Source organism: Lacerta agilis, chromosome 11 (genome assembly GCF_009819535.1).
Source record: "Lacerta agilis isolate rLacAgi1 chromosome 11, rLacAgi1.pri, whole genome shotgun sequence".
NCBI classification, from domain to species: Eukaryota; Metazoa; Chordata; class Lepidosauria; order Squamata; family Lacertidae; genus Lacerta; species Lacerta agilis.
The window spans coordinates 60,406,189-60,428,422 of NC_046322.1; the positions used below are offsets into that span (position 1 = coordinate 60,406,189).

The 22,234-nt window shown below is 43.2% G+C and overlaps 1 protein-coding gene across 1 annotated transcript in view; it reads left to right on the forward strand.

Moving 5' to 3' along the window:
- Positions 1-21,012, forward strand: part of TRPM3 (transient receptor potential cation channel subfamily M member 3) — a 138,282-nt gene extending 117,270 nt beyond the window's left edge. Inside the window, exons 22-25 of the mRNA XM_033163651.1 lie at positions 6,740-6,890; positions 9,483-9,682; positions 12,393-12,525; positions 18,338-21,012. Coding sequence (XP_033019542.1) covers positions 6,740-6,890; positions 9,483-9,682; positions 12,393-12,525; positions 18,338-19,784 — 1,931 coding nt within the window. The 3' untranslated portion in view covers positions 19,785-21,012. The remainder of the gene's footprint in view (positions 1-6,739; positions 6,891-9,482; positions 9,683-12,392; positions 12,526-18,337) is intronic.
- Positions 21,013-22,234: the final 1,222 nt, after the last annotated feature.

The following is a 22,234-nucleotide window of genomic DNA, read 5'->3' on the forward strand; positions in this document are numbered from 1 at the left end:
AAAGTTGAAATAGGAAGCTAATTGAACAGATATGCAAACAAAATGCAGTTTAAATAATTGCCTTCTTTTCCTTCCTTCCTTCCTTCCTTCATTCATTGGAAGAGTTAATATTAGCAGGTGCTTTGCCTTCCCCAGTAGCAGCTGGCATGGTGCCTTCAGATGTTCAAAGAGAGTAACTCCCCTCACCCCTGACCAGCGGTCAGGTGGCCTGGGCCATGAGGAGACGAGTTGCAGTCCAGCCACATCTGGTGGAACCACCTTAGTTTATGCCTGGCCGCCACTCACAGAGCACAGACTTGTGTGCCTGGCACAGAAGGAAATTTATTAACTTCTGTCAGATGGAATTGTTTGGAATTATGCTATCACTTGTGCTGAGTGGGGGGCTGGCTGCATGTTTCGTTGGCTGAATGAGTTTGCTTGTAAAATAAAGACAAAAAGAAATGACAGAGCCTATGTATGTTAGTAAAATTGGAACAGTTTGCTAATTAAATTTGGTTGGATCTAGACTATGCTCCTGCTGGCAGGGAGCTGGGAAGTGCTTTTTTGCAGATTCTCCCCTCCCTCTACAGCCCCCAGCGCCACCTCCCACACTGTTCCATGGGGGGGGGGGTGTCCTCAATATCAGTGTGGGAGGTGGTGCGAGGGGCTGCAGTAGGAGGGAAATAATCAAAGCCTCTCCCACTCCACCAACAGCGCAGGTTCCCTCTCTGCTAGATCAAAAAGTAGATCAAGCTAGATCCAAAATTCTATCCATAGAAGGCAATTTCAAAATACAACCCAATATATCTCAGTCTGGTACACAGTCCAAAAGCATTTCTGAGTAACTCTCGTATTCCCACCAGCAAGAAGTTTGTGTCTACTTTGTGAATTTGACCCCAGTGTCCATATTTTTTGTTTTCAAAAAAGGTTAATCAATGCATTGATACAGGGCGGTTCAACAAATAATGTAAGAACTCTTCCTTTGGTTCTTTCCAAAAATAAAAAACCATGTATTATATTGAACATTTCCATATTTATCCTTCAAGACAGAAATAGTCATTAATTTAAATCTGAGCATATAAACAATTCCCCCCAATGTGATTGGTCCATTTTGATGAAGTAATCTTCCAATGCGTGTTTACACTTGACAAAGGCTGCTCTGGAGGGTAGGACTTGAACCAATGGCTTCAAGTAACAAGAAAGGAGAATCTGACTCAACATCAGGAAGAAGTTTCTGACAGTAAGAGCTGTTGGACAGTGGAACGGTCTCCCTCAGGAAGCTGTGGGCTCTCCTTCCTTGGAGGTTTTGAAGCAGAGGTTGGATGACCATCTGTCCTGGATGCTTTAGCTGAGATTCCTGCATTGCAGGGGGTTGGACTGAATGAACCTTGGGGTCCCTCCCAACTACAGTTCTATGATTCTGTTATTCTACAATCTAGGGGAGCACAACGGCTTTGACCATGCTGGGTGCAGAGCTTCTGGGGCGCCGTAGCAGGTGTGACAACTATGAAGTCCAACGGAAGACGAGGGGAGGGGTGCCAGATTTTGGTACTGCACGGAGTGCCACTGAAATTTGAGATGCCAAGGTCTGCCAGTGCACCTGACCAAGTTGTAATTGTAACTCTATTCATTGATGTCAGGTCACATTTGGAATACTTATTTTCAAGTCTATATTTGAAATCCTGATAAGCCGTTATCCAAGTTTGCTTGAAACAAGCTTCAGAAAAACTGTAAGGATGCAGGGTGTGAACAACCTGCTTCCAAGAGTCCCAACGTAAAATCATAGAATGGTAGCATTGGAAGGAACCTCCAGGGTCATCTAGCCCAGTGTTTTTCAACCACTGTTCCGCGGCACACTAGTGTGCTGTGAGATGTTGCCTGGTGTGCCGTGGGAAAAATTGAAAAATTACTTTATATATAGTCAATATAGGCACAGAGTTAAAAATTTTAACATTTTCTAATGGTGGTGTGCCTCGTGATTTTTTTCATGAAACAAGTGTGCCTTTGCCCAAAAAAGGTTGAAAAACACTGATCCAGCCCAACTTTCTGCAATGTAGGAATCCTGCCCACAGTCATCCGTGGGTGGGCTTGGACCACCAACTTTCTGGTTAGCAGCCACAGAGATGCATACTTCAGACTAAATTGTATTCATGCGGCAAAAGCAGCAAACAACTTTTCACTAACCTTTTCTAAAGCAGGTTTAAAAAGCTATCATCCTGATATATAACAGACATTTGAAGCTCTAAAGGAGCAACTGGGGCAGTGGAATGGTATGACAGAGCCACCGTCCTGACAGGGCAGGGCGTGTGGGCATCATTCAGCACGCCTGATCGATCTCTGCAGCCCCAGGAGCTCACTGCCCCCCTGCTCTGCCCTCATGATGCAGCACACCTTGCGTGGGACGGCCGCTCCGCAGCATTGCCAAACCACTCCTGGTGTTCTAGGGGTCTCGGCACATTATTCCCTTGGGACTTGCCCTGGTCTCCCCTTCAACACCTATTAGATAATTCCTTCCTTGCTCTTTGGCCTATTAAGAGGAGGTGAAGCTGTCTTCCCCACTCCCACTGCTTTGAGATATTTTGACAATCAAGGGGTATATAATGTTTATGTGTGAAATAAATAATGTGGCCTTGTAATCCCATATGTGCACCAAGCAGCTTCCTCCAGCTGGGCTTGGAGGTGATGAAAAACAATAGAAGAGTGAGTTGACAGCAGGAGACTGTGATTGAATGCTGGGCGGAGTCGTAGTGAGTGACAGGTGGAAAGTGTCTGTTGGGAATGACAGTTGAAGAGGAGTTGAGAGACAGAGAGTTGAGGGAGAAGGTGGTGAGGGAGAGAATGAAAGCACAGTTTAAACATTTAGTATAGCTCTGGAAACGAGAGTCAGTGAAGCAGGGCATCAGAGCTCTTATTTACTCATCTGTATTTGTTCTGAATGCTATGTTCCCTTAATCAATATATATCTAGTATTTTAACTTTCCGCTTGCAGTGGGTTATAAGCTCAGTAGATCTCTCCCATGTGCCTTCTGCAGAAATACTAAAGGAAGCATAGCGGCAGCCGGTTGGTGCAGGCTGAGCAGTGTGGCGCCTCTGGCTTCCCGGGGCTGATCATTGCTGCCACTTACCATGGGGGGGGGGGGCAAGGTGCAGGAAGCTGAGTGGCAGGAGCAGCTGGGGAGCCAATCTGACCCTCCAGCTGCCGCACCATCACTGCTCTGAGCTCTCCGTGCCTTTCCCCTCTCAGCAAGTGGCAGTGACTCTGCATTGGGAAGCCAGCTGACCAACACTGTTTTGCTGAAGTGTGTGGGCAAAATCAAGCCAGGGAGATACAACCCTGCAGGCATGCTTCCTCCCCAGGACACCTTCCCCAAGTGTTTTTTCCTGTTTGGAATGTGTCCTTGGCCTCTGAGAGTGGGACAGAGGGAGAGTCCTACTACCCTCTGAGATGTCGTAACAGAAGGTTTTGTGAGGACCATTACATCTAGACTTGGAAGGTTAGGTGAGAGATTGGCCTAGTGACCTCCGGGAACCAGAGTCTTATAGAGAAATCCAGAAACACCAGAAGTAGCTTTAAAAATGTTGAGTAAAACCTTAATTCAACCATATGGCAAACTGCAACTGCCAGAATTCTTCTTACATATTCAGGTCCAACAGAATCATAGAATCATTGAGTTGGAAGAGACCACAAAGGCCATCCAGTCCAACCCCCTGCCAAGCAGGAAACACCATCAAAGCATTCCTGACAGATGGCTGTCAAGCCTCTGCTTAAAGACCTCCAAAGAAGGAGACTCCAGATTAAGATACAGATTAAACAGGGGAACTGGAGTCGATTCTGCTAGATGTATTTCTCATCTCACAAGCTTCTTAGGCCTTGGTCTCTTTACTTGGTTGTGCCATATTGAGGCTTTTTGGCCAAACTAATCTGGAGGAGGGCTGGTTATACAGAGGAACCTACCTGAAGAAGTAGATTGGTCTAGACAACTTAGACATACCATATTATGATCTGGTCATTTTTCGTCTGTGATGGACTGTTGTAACTGCTGTTGTCATCGCCACCCAAGGTAATGATCCCAGCTAACACACACAGCTCAGATTTGGAGAATTCTATGCCATTTCCCCTTTCTTCCCTCCAAACAAAAAGTTAATGAAACAAAGGTGTATGCTATATTGCCTACATAACCTGTGTCTGATACTATAAATATTTTATTGTCTCTTCCCTCCACCATCATTTCTAGGGATACTATCTGCAGACCAGAATGAAAATAACATGTCAATAAAATTTCTGTGATGCTTCTGTGTTTCTTACTTTTCCTTTTTTATATACTGTATATTATTTTTATTGGTTTTCCAAATTATTAGAGTTTAGACCAAATTACTTTAATGCAATTTCTTTTTTAAAAAATCAGGTTTCCCTCTCCTGTTGCAAACATATGTCCACCACTTCCTCTTGTAGGCACTTCATCTCTTCTTTAATATCCACTTAATCCTTCTCTTGATGTTAGTCCATTCTCACAGCTGACCATTATTCTTTCCTTACATACAGCACCTCTGTTGTTTCTCATAAATATAAAATCCAGTTGACGTGTTTAGTCCTTCATAAATGTTGTTCTCAGACCTGGTGTGCTGGGAGAGTTAGTTGCTATTCCTTAGTTCAGTTCACTGCAGTGTTTACAAGGTGAGTTCACACTCCATATTCGTTCCGCTGTTCACCAACTTGCATACAGGCTGCAGCTATAAATAACTCCCAGTCCAGATAACATGCCCAGTCTCTGCCATTGAAATTCCACTCTGGGGTTCTTCCTCGGCACACAGCTAAAGATGAACTCTTCTCTCAAATACAGCCTCTTGCCAGATTTAATTAGCAGCCATTCATCTTCTTACTCTGCATTGCTCCGTCTCTTTTTTCTATCATAATTTTTATTGGTTTTACATATAATCACATTGCGTAACATATTCTCTTATTACCGGTATATCTTTTTGGTTCACCTGAGCCTAACGACGTCCCTTCCTCCCTCCTAATGGTTTACAAAATTAAATTTTGCATCTTTGCATTTCACTACTTTTCCTATTCTTGTTATATCATTACTTAAAATAATAAATGACTCATCCTGAATAAGTAGTAATTTCATCTTACAAATCTTCTGATAACCCTGCTAGTGATGTTAATTGCTTACAGTTGTCTTTCAAATATAATATAAATTTATTCCAGTCTTTTTGAAACGCTTGATCTTGCTGGTTCCGGGTTCTTCCTGTCAGTTCCGCTACTTCTGCAAAGTCCATCAATTTCATCTGCCACTCTTCTTTTTATGGTACTTCATGTTGTTTCCATTTTGGAGCTAACAAAATTCTGGCTGAAGAACAATTTTTTATCTTGTCTCAATATCTCTTTACTCAGTAAAAAAGCTTCTGGTTTTATTCTGCATTGCTCCCTCACATTCCAGTCCAAATAAAGTCCCTTCAACCTCGATCGATGGAGGAGGGCATAATAAAACCTTGTTAAATTCCTTGTTGAGCATAAATCAAAAGCCTCCCCCCTCTTTTCCTGGGTGCCAGACAGAATAACAGAGCCACAGCTACACACGTCTCTTTCCTTGTGCAGGGGAGGACAAGGGAAAAACATTTAGAAACCATATGAAAAGCACCTTGTGTTCCCCCTTCGTTCCCAGCTGTTGTAAGGGTTTTCAAGCTTCAGAAAAATCATTCAAATACCTTCAAAGATCCAAACCCTGTCCTTTTGACAGATTATTGATTGCAGCCCTTTATCATATGTCATTTCAGGAGCACCTCATGATTAACGCCAATATTCCAAATTAACGAGGAACCAATCCCAAATCATGCCAGAGACGGAGGTTCGTCCATGGCAGGGTTGCACCCTTTCTGCCTTTCAAGTTGGGAGACACAGCCTTAAGTGGCACAGCGGGATGCAGCGAACTCCCCAGAACCCACTGGGGAACGTGGTCAGGATTTTTGCCTCATAAATCCTGACTTTCCCCTGCCTGAACTTCCCCTCTGCCCCAGAGGGCAGTGGAGAGCTAACGCCATGAATCATGATGTCAGCCAGAAATCCTGTGTCCCATCCTGCGCTGGTCAAATGATCTCTTTGCTTACTTCTTTGAGGAGCTCTGATACACCATCTATATATTACCAAAAAGCAAAAAAGTTATAGCAGAACAAAAAAGTTTAGCATACATATTTTAATCAGTTCATGTCCATAATTTACTGAATGCTGTTTTAGAGCAAGCAGTGAAAATCTTGAAACAAAAGGAAATGCCAGGGAAAGCTGCTCCTACTGAAGACTTCATTGTATTTCTCAGCAAACTGATTTAAAGAACCCACCTTAAACTCAAAACAGTGGTAGCATTAAGATAAATTCAACAGGAAGATTAATAACTGAATGACGTAAATTGGAGAATTGACTAAAATGGTTATAGTAAAATATGCAGGAATGATAGATAAGTAAAAAGAACCATGGAAGGAAAAGAAGGGAAGTCAACAGACATATGGCATTGTGTTAAATGTTTAGTTTGAGATGTATAAATGAGAAATCTAATAAAAATTATATATATATAATTTCAATAGCCATAGGAGTGGACATTCTCTGGAAGATTTGCAGAGTGCCTGATCTCAGTGAGTGATCAGAGAGTGAATGCTCCTGTGGTTCTTAAGCTTTTGTTGGTGCACTTAAATATTTGATAACTTCTGTTAAGGTTTTGAAAACTGGGATTCTTTTTAATCCCCCTCCTCCCTTGTTTCTTCCCAGCTCCTTGTGGTCAGAATGAAACCAGAGAGGATGGGAAAATAATTCAGCTGCCTCCCTGCAAAACAGGAGCATGGATCGTTCCTGCCATCATGGCTTGCTACCTCTTGGTTGCAAACATCCTTCTGGTGAACCTGCTCATTGCTGTTTTTAAGTGAGTTTCATACCTGTGAGAGAGTGTCTATTGTTTTTAAAATTCAGTGACTGTAATAAATGTTTCAGGAACTTTTGATGCTCAAGTTTGGAATTTCTAAGATGGGGTTATAGTGATAGTGTTGGTAGTGCATTTACATGGTTAACAGCTCAGATTACTTTTGCAGTTAATCAGGAGAATGTAAACTCACAAAATGGTAAAAAGATACAAACATACCATCTCAGGACTATTTAATTGCTCATCTTCCAACATTGTGTATGCAATCAAATGCCAACAGTGCCCTTCAGCTCTCTATATTGGACAAACAGGCCAAACCCTACGCCAAAGGATAAATGGACATAGATCTGATATCAGGAACCACAAGACAGAGAAACCAGTAGGAGAACACTTCGGTCTCCCAGGACATTCTATACAAGATCTCAAAGGAATTTCAGAAATAGACTGGAAAGAGAAGTTGCTGAATTGCAACTAATTACCAAACTTAAAACCATGGAGAGACCTGGTCTGAACAAAGACATTGGATTCTTACCTCATTATACATGACAAAGCTTTCTTTAGCCATTTCACCCCTTGCCTTTTCCTGTAAGACCAATTGCAGTTGTTAACAGTGGTCAACAGGTTTTCCACACCTATCGGCCAATCCCCCATTCCCACCACCCTTCTGAGTAATGCCCCTCCCCACCCTCTCACTATATTTAAGGGTCTGGTGACTTCTGTTTCAGTGTATCTGAAGAAGTGTGCATGCACACGAAAGCTCATACCAAGAACAAACTTAGTTTGTCTCTAAGGTGCTACTGGAAGGTTTTTTTTATTTTTTTATTTTGTTTTGACTATGGCAGACCAACACGGCTACCTACCTGTAACTGGTAAAAAGATAATGAGTTATCTTTTAAAATAGTTTTTTAATAGTTCAGAGAGTTCTCTTCTGGTCAGAAAATGAGATCTGACCCAGCAACCTTCCACATGGATAACTAGATAAGATACAGGAGACATAGGAAATATGGATCTTCCCATTTTATTGTATTTTACAACTTCCTTAGCGCCCCAAATTGCTTCAAATTTCATCAAATCAGCAGAGGAAGCTGCTGAATACACAGGAAACTGTCTGGTATTAAGTCAGGCTCCTAGTCCATCTACATCAGATTTTACAGTGATGGGCATCCATTCTTCCGATTTCCAGGCAGAGGTCTCCCCCAGCCCAGGGATTAAATCTTCAGCTTGCAAAACATGTACCGGTACTCCAAGCCTGAGCTGCTGCTCTTCTCCCGCTAGCCATTTTTCTGGTCAAAATTGCCTCCCCAGCTGCTTTTCCTCCCCTTGGGGGATACAAAAAGCAGCTGAGGGATATTCTGATGGACAGGAGATGGCTTCCTAGGAAAAGATTGAGCATGCCCCCTTCCTGCACCTCTCTGGTCAGTTTGGAGCTGCCTTGGGGCTACGTTAAAGAAAAATATCAGGAGCCACTTCATAGGGGGAGATTTCCAGGAGGAAGCTAAGATCCTCACTGCTCAAGTACAGTGCATGTTATGAGCCAAAGTGCCCCCCACCCATATAGCCTGGGGGAACCCAGCCAGATGGGTGGGGTATAAATATTGCTATATTGCTATTACTGGGCTGCTTGCATCCAGGACCAGCAGCAGCATCCTTGGGCTTCTTTCAGAGCCCCACACCAGCCAAGAGCCACCAGTGCTGACCCCAGTTCTGCACCATGAGCTGCCATTTCCCACAATGCACCAGAGTGATACACTCTAGGGCATTGTGGGATATTTAAATTGCCCCTTGTTGCCACCTGTCGCTGCTGCCTGGACCCATGGAGGGCATTTTGCTGAGGGCCCCTCAAACCTGGAAGCAGCTCAGCTTACACTGTAAACTTTGTGGACTAGGCAATAAATGGACCCCTTAAGAACTGTTGCATTGCTGTTTTGTGAGTTTTTTACGGGTCCCAGAATTACACTGAAGCCTAAGATTAAACCAGGTTCTTTGACTGTCATGGTCTGGGAGCATTCGTGCTCTGCTCTTTCCAACACTGCTGAGTGTGATGGTGGCACATGTGGGGAGAGCCCATGCTGTGGCCCCTTTCCATGCCAGGTTTATCTCTTTTTTTCTGAGAGCTCTTGAGTGAGCTTCCCCTAAAAGCTCCAAGCTTCCCGTGTTTGCTATTTTGGGAACATGACAGTTAGGAGTAATGCTGCTGTTGTCCTCACCAGGTAATGTAAAAAAGCCACCTAACGTGACAAAAGGAGTGTCTTTGAAGTGGGTGGCCCAACAGATGTATTTGAGAAGCTTTATGTATACAACAAGTTTTTGTTTCTATTGCCTTACCATGAAATTACTTTTGTAGATGTAGCCCTATGATTCTTTTAAAGTATGAAACTCCAATTTTAACATGTGAATAAAGCAAACAAGTGTTTTAAAAGGCCACTATTCTATGGTACATCTACCAGAGAGCCATGCGTGGCTGCAGATCCCTACTGAGTATACACTCATGTCTGGGGCTGTGTGATGTATGGAATGGCCCCTATATTGCATGTGGAATTATAGATGGTAGTTCTGTTTATCAGAAGGCATTTTCTTCCTCTCCTCCTGCTTTAGCAACACCTTTTTTGAAGTTAAATCGATATCTAACCAAGTATGGAAGTTTCAGCGGTATCAGCTTATTATGACATTCCATGAAAGACCAGTCTTGCCCCCTCCACTCATCATCTTCAGTCACATGACTATGATATTTCAACACATATGCTGTCGATGGCGGAAGCATGATAGTGACCCTGATGAAACGGACTATGGACTGAGTAAGTTTAATTCATCTTCTCCTTTGTAGATACAATAAACATATGGAAAATATACCGGTACTCAGCTCTGCTTAGTTGTCTTGATTTGGAGAGCAGTCAAGAATCATAGCAAGGGCGTTACCACTTTATTTGTTTGATGTACTTTGCCTTCCCATTCACTAGGAGCTGTAAAATGCCACCTTCCTTCCTTTCTTTTTTCTGTTAGAAACTGCTCTTAATTCAGTTAGCATCACAGGGCAATTAGCAATAAAATCATAAAAATACTACCCATAACCCATAGCCATTCACTATAGATAAACCAGAAGTTTACAATTTCTGGTGTTAATAGATGCCAAAAGCAACACAAAGGTTTGGGCAAAGAGGTGCATCTTCAGTTGGCAACAAAAACTGATGCACTTCTAAGTCCCACAGACAGGATTCCACCACCACAGAGAAGGCCCTATCTGGAGTGATTGCATGACGGGACACATGCAATTGGGCAGGATCGGCAGGATCACAAAAGGGCCTATTCTGCAGTTTGTAGGGCTGGTAGCCATAGAAATATACAAAGTCAGGTTATCTGTCCATCTGGTTCAATAATGTATACTCTGACTAGCAGCAGCTCTGCAGGGATCCAAAAAGAAAATATCTTCCATCATCTGGTACCTGATCCTTTAAACTAGAGATGACAGGCATTGAACCAGGAGCTTTTTGCATGAAAAGCATGGGATCTGCCAGTGAAATATGGTGTCTCTCCTGCTCCAAATGGTGGCTTAGTAGCAATATATAAAACAGTCAAATAAAAAAGCAATCAAACTATGTAAACAAAAGCAGCAACAGGATGACAGTTCATTGAGCAAACGTTCATCATTGGCTATCTCAAAAGCTCCCAGAAGAAAAGGAGGAGGAGGAGGAGGAGGAGGAGGAGGAGGAGGAGGAGGAGGAGGAGTTTGGATTTGATATCCCGCTTTATCACTACCCGAAGGAGTCTCAAAGCGGCTCACATTCTCCTTTCCCTTCCTCCCCCACAACAAACACTCTGTGAGGTGAGTGGGGCTGAGAGACTTCAGAGAAGTGTGACTAGCCCAAGGTCACCCAGCAGCTGCATGTGGAGGAGCGGAGACGCGAACCCGGTTCACCAGATTACGAGTCCGCCGCTCTTAACCACTACACCACACTGGCAACACCCTGAAACAAGTCTCAATTAGTCTTGTAAGACCCAGCTGGGAGAAAGCTATGTAAGCTGCTTAGTGTAGGTGCCACTGCTTAGAAGACTGTGTCCCACACAGCAGCCTACTGCATGGAAGACCCAGAACAGGCTCTCCAAAGATTGCTTCAGTGCATATATGGTGTTGAACAGGAGGTGGCAGTCCTTCAAATATCCTGGTGCCAGACCATTAGAGTTTTAAATGCAAAAAACAGAACTTCAGCCTATTGCATTTTAGATCTCTTGCCTGACTACTGCATTCTGGGCCAGTTGCAATCTCCAAATACTTTTCAATGGCATCCCACACATTAGAGTGAGTATAATCGCCTCTGAAATGCATCAATGCAGGAGAAGGCCTCTTTTGTCACTTTGCCCTGGCTTTCAAACTCCCTACCTAAGGACACCCACCATGACTCCTCTTTGGGGACCTTTTGCCATTGCACCAAAATCTTCCCTTTTTGGCAGGAATGTGACTACCGGAGCTAGATGTTGCCAAGGCACTTTGTGGCTCTGTCACACTAGTAGAGAGTAGCCAAAGGACCCTGACTAGTGGGAAAACTGGCATCACAGTCCTCAACTGCTCAAGCATTTCTTTACACGGCTGCTTTTGTGTGTAATTATAATCAGCTTAGACCAAGGGGAGCCAATTTGGTGCCCCTCAAATGTTGCTGGATTACAGTTTCCATCAGAGGTAATAAATAATAATAATAATAATAATAATAATAATAATAATAATAATAATAATTACACCCTGCCCATCTGGCTGGGTTTCTGCAGCCATTCCAGGTGGCTCCCAACAGAGAACTAAAAACAGAATAAAACTTCAAACATTAAAAACTTCCCTGAACAGGCGCCAACCGCCAACTCCTGGGGGCCAAACCGTTTTGGGGGCACCAATATTTGTTGGGGGTTACTCCCAAAGTTCAAAAAGGTTGTAAGAGCCATTGCGCTTGTGACACCACACACACTATAGCTGTCAACTTTTCCCTTATTCCGAATAGGATCCCTTGCAAGAAAAGGGGAAAGTTGACAGCTATGCACACACACACCATCTCCCTCACAAGATGGCGCCTCTGGTTTCCCTAGTTCCTGGTCATTGGCCATGCTGTGTGGGGCTGACGGAGCTGGAGCCCTACAACCTCTGAAAGCTAAAAGGTTGGCTAACCCTGTTGGAGAGCCACTGCCTGCACACGAGGCGACATGTTTTTTCTTTTACCTCTTTCGGTTTGACAAGGACACAATCACAAAGAGTGTGTTATAATGGAGTAGGAAGCCCCTTTTCAGTATGGCATGCCCTGAAACTGAAGGCACCATGTCCTGCATGAAGTGTGCCACTTGAAATATGTATGGTGTGGGGTTACAAACCTGAAAATGATTGAAATGTGATTTCTTTGTGGGGGCAGGGGGTGGGGGAAATGCAATTTTAAAGCCACAAAATAGGCAGTGCCTTTCAAAACCTTGTGACGATAGCTAATTAACTTCTTTTAACTGCTGCTTTGTCATTGCCTCATATGTCTTCTACAGAGCTTTTTATAACTGATGATGAACTGAAAAAAGTTCATGATTTTGAAGAACAATGTATAGAAGAGTATTTCAGAGAGAAAGATGATAGATTCAATTCGTCCAATGATGAGAGAATCCGAGTTACCTCTGAAAGGTGAAAGATTTTTCATTATGGTTTCTTACATAGTGTGTATTTTGAAATTGGTTACTCTTGAAAGGTAAAAAAAACTTTAACAAGGCTTTACTGTCAAGAAACTAAGGTGGATTTTAAAAAATTAAAAAACAGGATTAAAAAATTGTAAATCATATTTTTTATTCATTTATTTTGTTAAGTTTCTTCTAAATAAGTAGATTAATAAGTATTGTAGCACATCCTGAGGCTTCCAAACATATGTATATTCATAATTTAAAGGTGTAGCTCAGCCATTAAAATTAAATAAGATTTTTTTTTAAGGAAAGTTTGTAACCAGTATGCAGAAATGGTAAAATTATTATGCTTGACTGCATAAGCATCAGTCTTCTGGATTTTTTCCCCCTATATCAACTTTTCTGAACAGTACCTCCTTACATTATAAAGATATAAAAGTTATACAGATCAGTTTGCTGTAAAATAATGCAACATTTTGAGCCAGGCGTGCCAACTCGTGCTAAACATTGTAGGGGCCCAACGACAAGTGTTCAATGTGTGACATATACACGACCTCACATCCCATTTTGGGAGGAACCGGGGCGGAGCCAAATGCAATGGCCTTTGGCTCCTCCTCTCTCACCATCGGCCTCTGCCAGGGGTCAGGAGGAGGCAGAGGTGGCCCTTCCCACTGGTGGGGTTGTCCTCCCCAGTCATTAGGAGGAGAGTTCCTGGTTCCCAAAGGACCAACCACGTCCTCCTAAGCTTTGTCTTGCCCTGGACCCAGCTGGGTGCTTCAGTTCTAAGGGCACAGAAAGCAGGTCCATCATACTTATAGTTTTTCCCCTTAAGGCTTTTAAAAGCCACCCAAGAGCTGTCTCTCCTGCACAGCAGCTGGCTTGGGGTTTGATTTTGGCTCCCAGCAATGTGTCTGTATCTGACTGGGGAGGGGCAGGAGGTCTGTCCTGAGAAATGCAGGGTCCTTGCAGGTGGGAGAGAGACCACTTTCCCAATTCCAGTTTGGGACAACAAGAAACAAATCCAGAAGGCACACACCCCAGGGAGATATCTGGATAAGCAAACATGAGAGGTTGGTTGGTTGGTTGGTTGGTTGGTTTTTTGCAAAGCACATTCTCATTTATTCCTCTTCCTCTCTCCCCCTGCCCGTATCAAATCTTTTACTTTGAAATCATTTTTATTTGATTTTACAAATGCAAATTTATTACAGTGTCAAATAAATATCCATAAAAAGAGATTACTTTAAATCTTGGGACTTCCCCCCATCCCCTCCAAGGGTCCTATTGTCAACATTTCCAGCTGCATGTTATTTCATAGTCTATGTTTTGCATTTATCCATATTGTCCATAATATTTGATACATTAAAAGTGGGATTAAAATCCTGCTACTGTTGTCATCTGCTTACAGTGGTCTCCTAAATAAATGATAAACTTTCCCCATTCTTTCTTCAATTTCTTGTCTTCTTGGTCCCTGAGCTTTCCGGTCAGTTTTGCCATTTCTGCATAGTCTAACAGCTTAGTTTGCCATTCCTCTCTGGTAGGAACTCTTTCTTCTTTCCATCTCTGGGCCAGTAGCATCCGTGCTGCTGCTCTCGCATACATAAAGCGTCTTTTCTGTTCCTTTGGAATGTCGGTACCTATAATTCCTAATAGAAAAGCTTCTGGGTGTTTTTTTTTTACAAAGGTTATTTTAAACATTTTTTTCAGTTCACTATATATCATCTCCCAGAAAGCCTTTATTACCTTACATGACCACTACATATGATAAAAGGTACCTTCTTTTACTTTACATTTCTAGTACTTGTTTTATACATTTTTGCTAGTTTACCACTGGTACATCATTTCCATATAGTTTTCTTTCAGCATACAACATGCCGTGAATTTCAAATCCGTTTCCCATAACCTTTCCCAATCTGAAATCTGAATATTATACCCCAAATCCCTTGCCCAGTGTATCATTACCAACTTGACCTGTTCATCTTTTGTATGCCATTCCAAGAGCAGTGTATACATTTTCGACAGTAATTTAATATTGTTTTCTAACAGATCTTTTTGAAATCTTGAAATCTCATAACTAAAACCTTTCTTTTTATCTTTCAGTTTTACCTGATCTTCTACTTTGGTTAACAGCTCTCTATATGCTGGCCAATTCTCATGTCTAACTTTTTCAGATATATCGCTTCTAATGGGGAAAGCCACCAGGGTGTTTTTTGTTCTAATAGGTTTTTATATTTTTCCCATACCATAAAAATTAATTTTCTTACCGGATGATTCTGAAATCCTTTATGTACCTTTGTTTTTTCATACCATAAGTGTGCATGCCATCCAAATCTATTATCATGCATTTTTCAATGTTATTCATTCCCGTAGCCAACAGAGACAGGATGCCTCATAATATAATTTGTCTGGTGGGGTCAAGCTACCTCTGTCTTTATTATCTGTTAACAACGGGTATTGGCTGAAATAGAAATAACATTCTTGGCAATACATTAATTTTTATCACTGATATTCTTCCCCAGAAAAGATCAGTTCATCCTTCCCCAAATCTCTAAATTCCTCTTTATCTCTTTCCAAGTATTTACAGAGTTATCTTTAAATATATTTATATTCTTCACTGTCAACCACACACCCATATATTTAACTTTTTAAACTATACTTAAATCCGTAGGTTTTTTGTAGATCTTTTTTATATTACTCACATTTTTCACCAAGACCTTAGTTTTATTTTTATTTAATTTGAAACCTGATACCTGACCAAATTCCTGGATCCTCTCCAAAACCTTCGGTATACTGCTCTTGGGATCTTCTACCATAATCACAAGGTAGCAGAGCCGTCTTAAGGGGTTCTGCCGCCCTGGCGCGGCTATCCCTCCGGCGCCCCCGCCATGCCGCCTCTCCGCCGCCTCCCTCCCGCGCTTGCCGCCCCTTGGGAGGGGGGTGGGCGAGCAGGGGATGAGGGGCGTGGCGCTGGAGCGGCGCGGGGCTCTGCGCGCCCTTCCAGCGCTTCCGGGATGGGAGGCGAGGGCGGCCGGCTCGCGCTCCCGCGCGCAGCCGGGCAGCTCGCGCTCCGCGCGCAGCCGGGCAGCGCGGCGCGGCTGGGCAGCTCGCGCTGCATCGGGCGGGCGGGCGGCTGCGCGGCGCGCGGAAGCGCGATCCGGCTGCCCTCGCCTCCCGTCCCGGAAGCGCTGGAAGGGTGCACAGAGCTCCTGTGCTCTGCTGGGCAGTCAGAGGGCGCTGCCGGCAGGCGCTGCCAGCGGGGCTGGAGGGCGGAGGCGCCCTCCAGGCCATTGCGCCCTGGTGCGCCGCGCCACCAGCCCCAATGGATGAGACGGCTCTGCAAGGTAGAATACCCCATTTAAATGTAGATTAAACAAATGACTTCTAGATAACAAGAATATTTTACAAAAAGCAGAAAAAGCCCTGATGGATTATTTTGAATTAAATTTAAATCAAGAAACAGAAAGATGGTCTGGGATGCTAGTTAAGCTGTAATGAGAGGATTTTTTATCCAACAAAATGCCTACCAGAAAAAGATTGGGGGGGTGGGGAGAGAAAGATGTTGGAAGAATTGATAAAAAATGAGAAAGAGTTGGTTAAAAAAAACCTGGGAAAGAGTCAATAAAACAAACAATAAAGATGTTACAAACACAATATCCAATGTGTTCTCTATCAGGAGATAGAGTGGAAAATAAAAAGAATGAAAAAGGAAAAAACTGAATATGCCAATAAGCCAGGTAGGTTACTGGCATGGCAATTAAGGAAAAAACAGGGCACAAATTTAACAAATAAATTAAATATAGTAGGGAAAGTAACTGGCCGCCCTCGCCTCCTGTCCCGGGAGCACTGGAAGGGTGTGCAGAGCCCCGCGCCGCTCCAGCGCCATGCCCCTCACCCCCCGCTCGCCCACCCCCCCTCCCGAGGGGCGGCAAGCGCGGGAGGGAGGCAGCGGATTGGCGGCACGCCGGGGGCGCTGGAGGGATCGCCGTGCCACGGCGGCCGATCTCCCTAAGACGGCCCTGCCCATATGAAATCTTAAAGGGGACAAACATCTTGCTTGGATTTCAGGATTACCAGGCTTTTTTTTTTTAGCTGGAGCTTGCTGGCCTGGCTTTGGGAAGGAGGTAGCAGGGCTCCAGCATTCTGTCAGAGCCTGGCATCTCCTTCCCAAAGCGTGCAAAGCCCTTTTGCCTCATGTCACTGCTCCAGTCCCCGCCCCAAGTCCCACCCTAACAAGGCTCTGTTGGAGGAGGGGAGGTGAGGAGCTGAATAGTGTGAGTGGAGGCTCAAGTGAGTGCCAGGCAGGAGGCGGCCCTATGCCTGGTGGATGCTTTCTCATGCAGTGGCAGGGCCAGAGACAATGCCCATCAACTTTGAGGAGCCCAGCCTCTTCAAGTATGTTTGGGGGAGACAAAACCCCTTGACCCTTAGGAGTTGGCACCCCTGGCCAAAGCCTATCAAATATGTGCCATGTTTATATTGAAAATTGGGTACTTGTTAAAATGCAACATACAAACATAAGACAAGCCTGCTGGATCAGGCCAGCAGCTCATCTGGTCTAGTATCCTTTTCCCACCGTGACCAACCAGATGCCTGTGAGAAGCTGCACATGAGCACCAGAGCACTTTGCCCTCTTGCAATGACAGCAAGCGGTATTCAAAAGCAGGAGGATTCTGACCGTGGATGGAGAGCATATAGCTATTGTTGCTTGTAGCCTTTGATGGCCTCATCACAATGCTAAGGATTATGAGCTAAAGCGATATTATTTTCTTGAAAATGGGTTATGAGATTACCTGAGGTACTTGCAGTGTGCATATTTATTATTTTAGTTGGCTATTAACTTGGTGGAGATATTTTTGGGGGAGACTAAGAAAGACAACAATTATTAATTATTATTGATGGGGAAATCTGTTATTTTTGGTTTTTCATTTTTCCAGTTTTACATTCAATTCTCTGTATCAAGTTTGTGGGATTTTCTTTTTTAAATCCTCATAAAAATTCACCAGCATTTTAGTGAGAATTTCTCCTGATAGACAAAAGTTTGTATGAAATCTCCCTAATATACACATTTCTGCAACACAATTTTCTATTATATGACATTTCTAATATGTTCTATTTAGTAATATATGCATTTTTATCCACACTTTAATATAGTAGGTGCATTTTAGACACATTACTTGGCTGGAAAACTGAATTCTAAAATTCATAGAAGTGCAAATTTTTAAGGATGACTATGTTTCAGTTCACATATGATTTTGGAAAATTTATATTAAGTAAGTTTACCTTTAAATGTGAACTGAATCAAATTTCTCCCCCATCCTTAATGATTATTAACAGTGGTGTAGCATTGGGGGGCACAGAGGTGGTTGCCCTGGGCACAAAATTATTAGGGGGTGCAAAATTTCAATCCCCAGTACTGCTTCAATACAGCTGAGTGCTTCTGTCACCGTTGAAAATGGCTTCTCCATTTGAACCAGGAAGCAACCTGTCCAGACAATGGAACGACTCTTCTTTTCTTATCTCTGCAGCTGTGATCTCCTGACGCAGACACCGTTAGGCAGTTAAATGCGCACATATCCTCAGTCTGTTACCCTCCCTCCCACCCACCCACCCCTATGCACTGCCCCATGCGCTGGCAACCCCTGCTATGGCACTGATTATTAGTATATTAACATCAGCAGAATGCTTATGTTAGCACCATCTTTCCCACTCTGTTAAATTGGATGCAAGAAACCTGAAGTTTAGTAAATCGTACTAAACTTTTTGTTCAGTCTGAAATTAACTATGCTTTCCTCTCTCTTCCTTTTTTTACTTTTCTTTTGTAGGGTAGAGAATATGGCCATGCGATTAGAAGAAGTGAATGAACGAGAGCATTGCATGAAGGCTTCACTTCAGACTGTAGACATCCGGCTTGCTCAACTGGAAGACATGATAGGGCGAATGGCTACAGCCTTAGATAAGCTTACTGGCCTAGACAGAGGGGAGGCCACTAAGATACGGTCTCGAACATCCTCTGACTGTACTGACACAGCCTATATTGTCCGACAGAGCAGCTTCAACAGCCAGGAGGGAAACACATACAAACTTCAAGAGAGCATTGATCCCACGGGAGAGGAGTCCATGTCACCAACCTCTCCAACTGCCATGCCCCGCTTGCGAAGTCACTCCTTCTATGCAGTGAACATGAAGGAGAAGTGCGGGTTGGAGAAATTTGAAAGCATTTTCAAAGAAAGGTCCCTCAGCCTCCACCGTGCCAGTAGTTCTCACTCTGTCTCAAAAGAGCAAAAAATCCCTTCTTTAGTGCCTACAAGCACTCTGTCAATTGCTCCAGACTCCAGACGGCCTTCCTCTTGCATAGACATTTATGTCTCAGCCATGGATGAGCTGCAGTCTGTCATAGAACCCCTTGACAGTTCAATGAACATCCTTGGGACTGGAGATCCAGCTCTCCAAGCTCAAATAGCTTCCAGTGTTGTCTCCAGTAGTGCTTATGTTAGCGGTACTCCGGGTGATAGAATTTCTGGCAGGAGTATTGATTATGAAGATCAATCGATGGAAACTAGAGTGTTTTCTTCAGACTATTCACAAATTGCAGATTGCTCAAACCCCTGGGAATCGGACCCCCCCATGTACCATACTTTGGAGAGGTCTAAAAGCAGCCGATACCTGGCTACAACCCCATTTATTTTAGAGGAAGCACCGATAGTAAAATCTCACAGTTTCATGTTCTCTCCTTCACGGAGCTATTTCAGCAGCCTTGGAGTGCCAGTCAAAACAGCAGAGTACACAAGCATTACAGACTGCATTGATACAAGGTGTGTCAGTGCTCCTCAAACCATTGCAGAAAGGTCAAGCTTCCCTGGAGTTCATGGAGACAAAATTGATGACTTAGGATGCTGCCACCCAGAGAGGGAAGCAGAACTAAGTCACCCAAGCTCTGACAATGAGGATACCGAAACCAAAGACAAAAAAGCAGTTCCCTTGTCATCTCAAGATAGCAATACATCTAGAACATTGTCCAACAATATCCCTCTTCCAAAAATAGAGAGAGCCAACAGTTACTCTGCAGATGAGTCCAACTTGTTGTATGCACATACAAAGAAAAGCTACTCCATCAGTGATAAACTTGACAGGCAGCGCAATGCAACGAGCCTCCGAAGTACATTCCAGAGGAGCAAGTCATCCAGACCAGAGAACAGGTCAGACACCTTATCAATGAGAAGACTCTCTAGAACAGGTGCCTTCCATAGCTTTGAGAGCAAGCACAGTTAGAGATAATATGTGCATCATAACAAGAAGAATTGTCTGAGACTTGTCTGCTCTCCAGTTTTTTCATTAGCAGAATGAAGTAACTTCAGACCATTCTATGTCAGCAACAGCGGACGTCTGCCAACAGTGAAGTTAGCACTTTCATAATATGTCAAGCACTGAGGTTCTGTATCTTGACCTAGTTGGCATTTGCACTTAATGGGAGGGGGAGGGGGGAAGGAAAAATTATAGAGACATTTAAATAAAAATAAAAATGGGTGAACAGTTTAAGAAATCTGCCTTTCAAAATAGGGATATATTGGTTTGAAAGAGAAACAAAATAACATGCATACAAAGAGGGTATTTTGACTATGCTGGTTTCCACCTCAGTACCATCGCTGTGACAGCTAGTGAGGGCATCTTTGTATTACTCTATAGAAAGTGAAAACAAAGTAGCCGTCAACTTTCCCCAGATTTCTCACATCCCTATACTTCTGCCTGATCATTGTAAAAAGAAGTTAGCTAACACGCTCACCATTCACCTGTATCCTTTTTGTATTAACTTGTAGGGGCACAAATGTCTATATTTACAAGAAGAGAAGAAGAGATGCCTTTTGTATAGCAGCATGAGGGAAAGGGAAGAATTTGTGTGTAGCCACACGATTTCCTGTTTTAAATGGGATTTTTAGCACTGTTGAGCAAGCTCAGGAGGAATGTAATTAAGTGGAATAGTAAATATTTATTTTTTTAAGCACGGGTATCAGTTTAGAAAGTATTTCATGGGACTTTGTTAAAATGTCATAGTGAGAAGGTAGCAAAAATAAGAACTGGCACCCTGTTCTCACTGTTCTGTGCAACATGCCCATCTCATGCACTATTTTCAAACTATTTTCATTCATTGTCACTGCCATATTCTTCTACCAGTTCCTCCATTTAGCTGCCATTATTTCATTTTAAGGCATGGTTATAACTGAACATTTTGGTGTTAATAGTATTGTATGTTTATCGTGTGGTCTGAACTTGGGTGAGCGCAGAACAACTGGAGATGTTGAATGATGTTCTGTGACAAAACAAATCCTTTTTAGAAGTTAGTTGAAGCACCGAAGTGAAATTAACATTTCTGGTAACTGCAAAAGCCATTCCTTTAAGTATGCTTCCTTCCGTTGTCTAGAAAGGCAAGACAGCAAAACAATAATACCCTGCCCTGGTATGCAAGAGCCATCTCCCCCTCTGTCTCCCTCAGCCCCACCCTCCAACCTCTGGGGCTGCAAGGATTAAATGTGGTTCCTGCTAGGCAAGGGGCTAATGCAGCGAAGAGAGCGCAGCACCATTCAGAAGAAGAAAACCTTAATTGTGAAATGATTTTGAAGAAATAGTTTAATCCTTACTTAGCAATATGCCAGTGCTGCTACCCACTCTGTAAATGTGTCATTCTTTTTTGTTTCTGACAACATATATGTGAGGTTTTGAAGGAGATTTTGAAAATTATTCAGAGCTCCAATGGCCAGCGATCACGTTAATTGGACAATTTTAGCCATCCCAGCCTGTTTATAAGGTCTTATCTGGAGGACAAAGCACCATATAGAACCACACCTCTGAAGATCTGCACTGCTAGTTCCTCTGACACTACTAGCATGTGGTCGTGAAGAGGGAAGCATTAGGAGCAGAAGCATTCACTCAACAGAGTTGCATGCTGATTTAAATTACAAAATGCAGTGCAACTTCCTCACTTCCTTGGGTTCCAGCCAAAGGTCTCTACCCCTTATTAATCCATTGTTCTAGTTTACGCCTTCTTTTTTAAGTGTGTGTTTTTCTGTAACAAGAACTTGTCACAGAATTTCTGACTTGAATGCATAGCAAATGTCACTTCAGATGTGCTGATTGGTAAAAAACCATGGATGAAGCAATTTTCTTTGGCAGTCTATTTCAAATGTCCAACTTTACCTCTGTCTTTGTGACTCTGGTGCCTGTTGGTATGTGTGTGTTTTATAAAAGTAGCTTTGGGAAAGGACGGTTAAAAGTGCCCACCCACTCTTTGCCCAATGCAGCTTCCTGCCCCTGCCTGAGGGGATTTTAGATAAGTGTTTGCTGGTGCCAGTTATTGTGTGTGTGTGTGTGTGTGTGTGTGTGTGTGTGTGTGTGTGTGTGTGTGTTTGTGTGTGTGTGTGTGTGTGTGTAAATCATGCCTTTGTCTGTGCATCTAGGATTTGTGGCAAGGAATTGTTGCCTTTTCAACTTGCAATGCTACTTTCCAAGGCTACTTTCATACTTACCACAGTTCTTCCAGGCTAAGCACTAGTCACTAGAACCTAATCTGTGATGTGCTGCTGAACAGTTTTGGATACAGTTCCCACTGAGAGCATTTGGATGCTTCTTAAGTTGTCAAATTGGGTCTATTTTAAGTTGGTCAGAATAGAGTAGCACTCTGTCTTGATTCTGCTTAAGGCCTAGACTGTCTGGGATCAGGGATTATG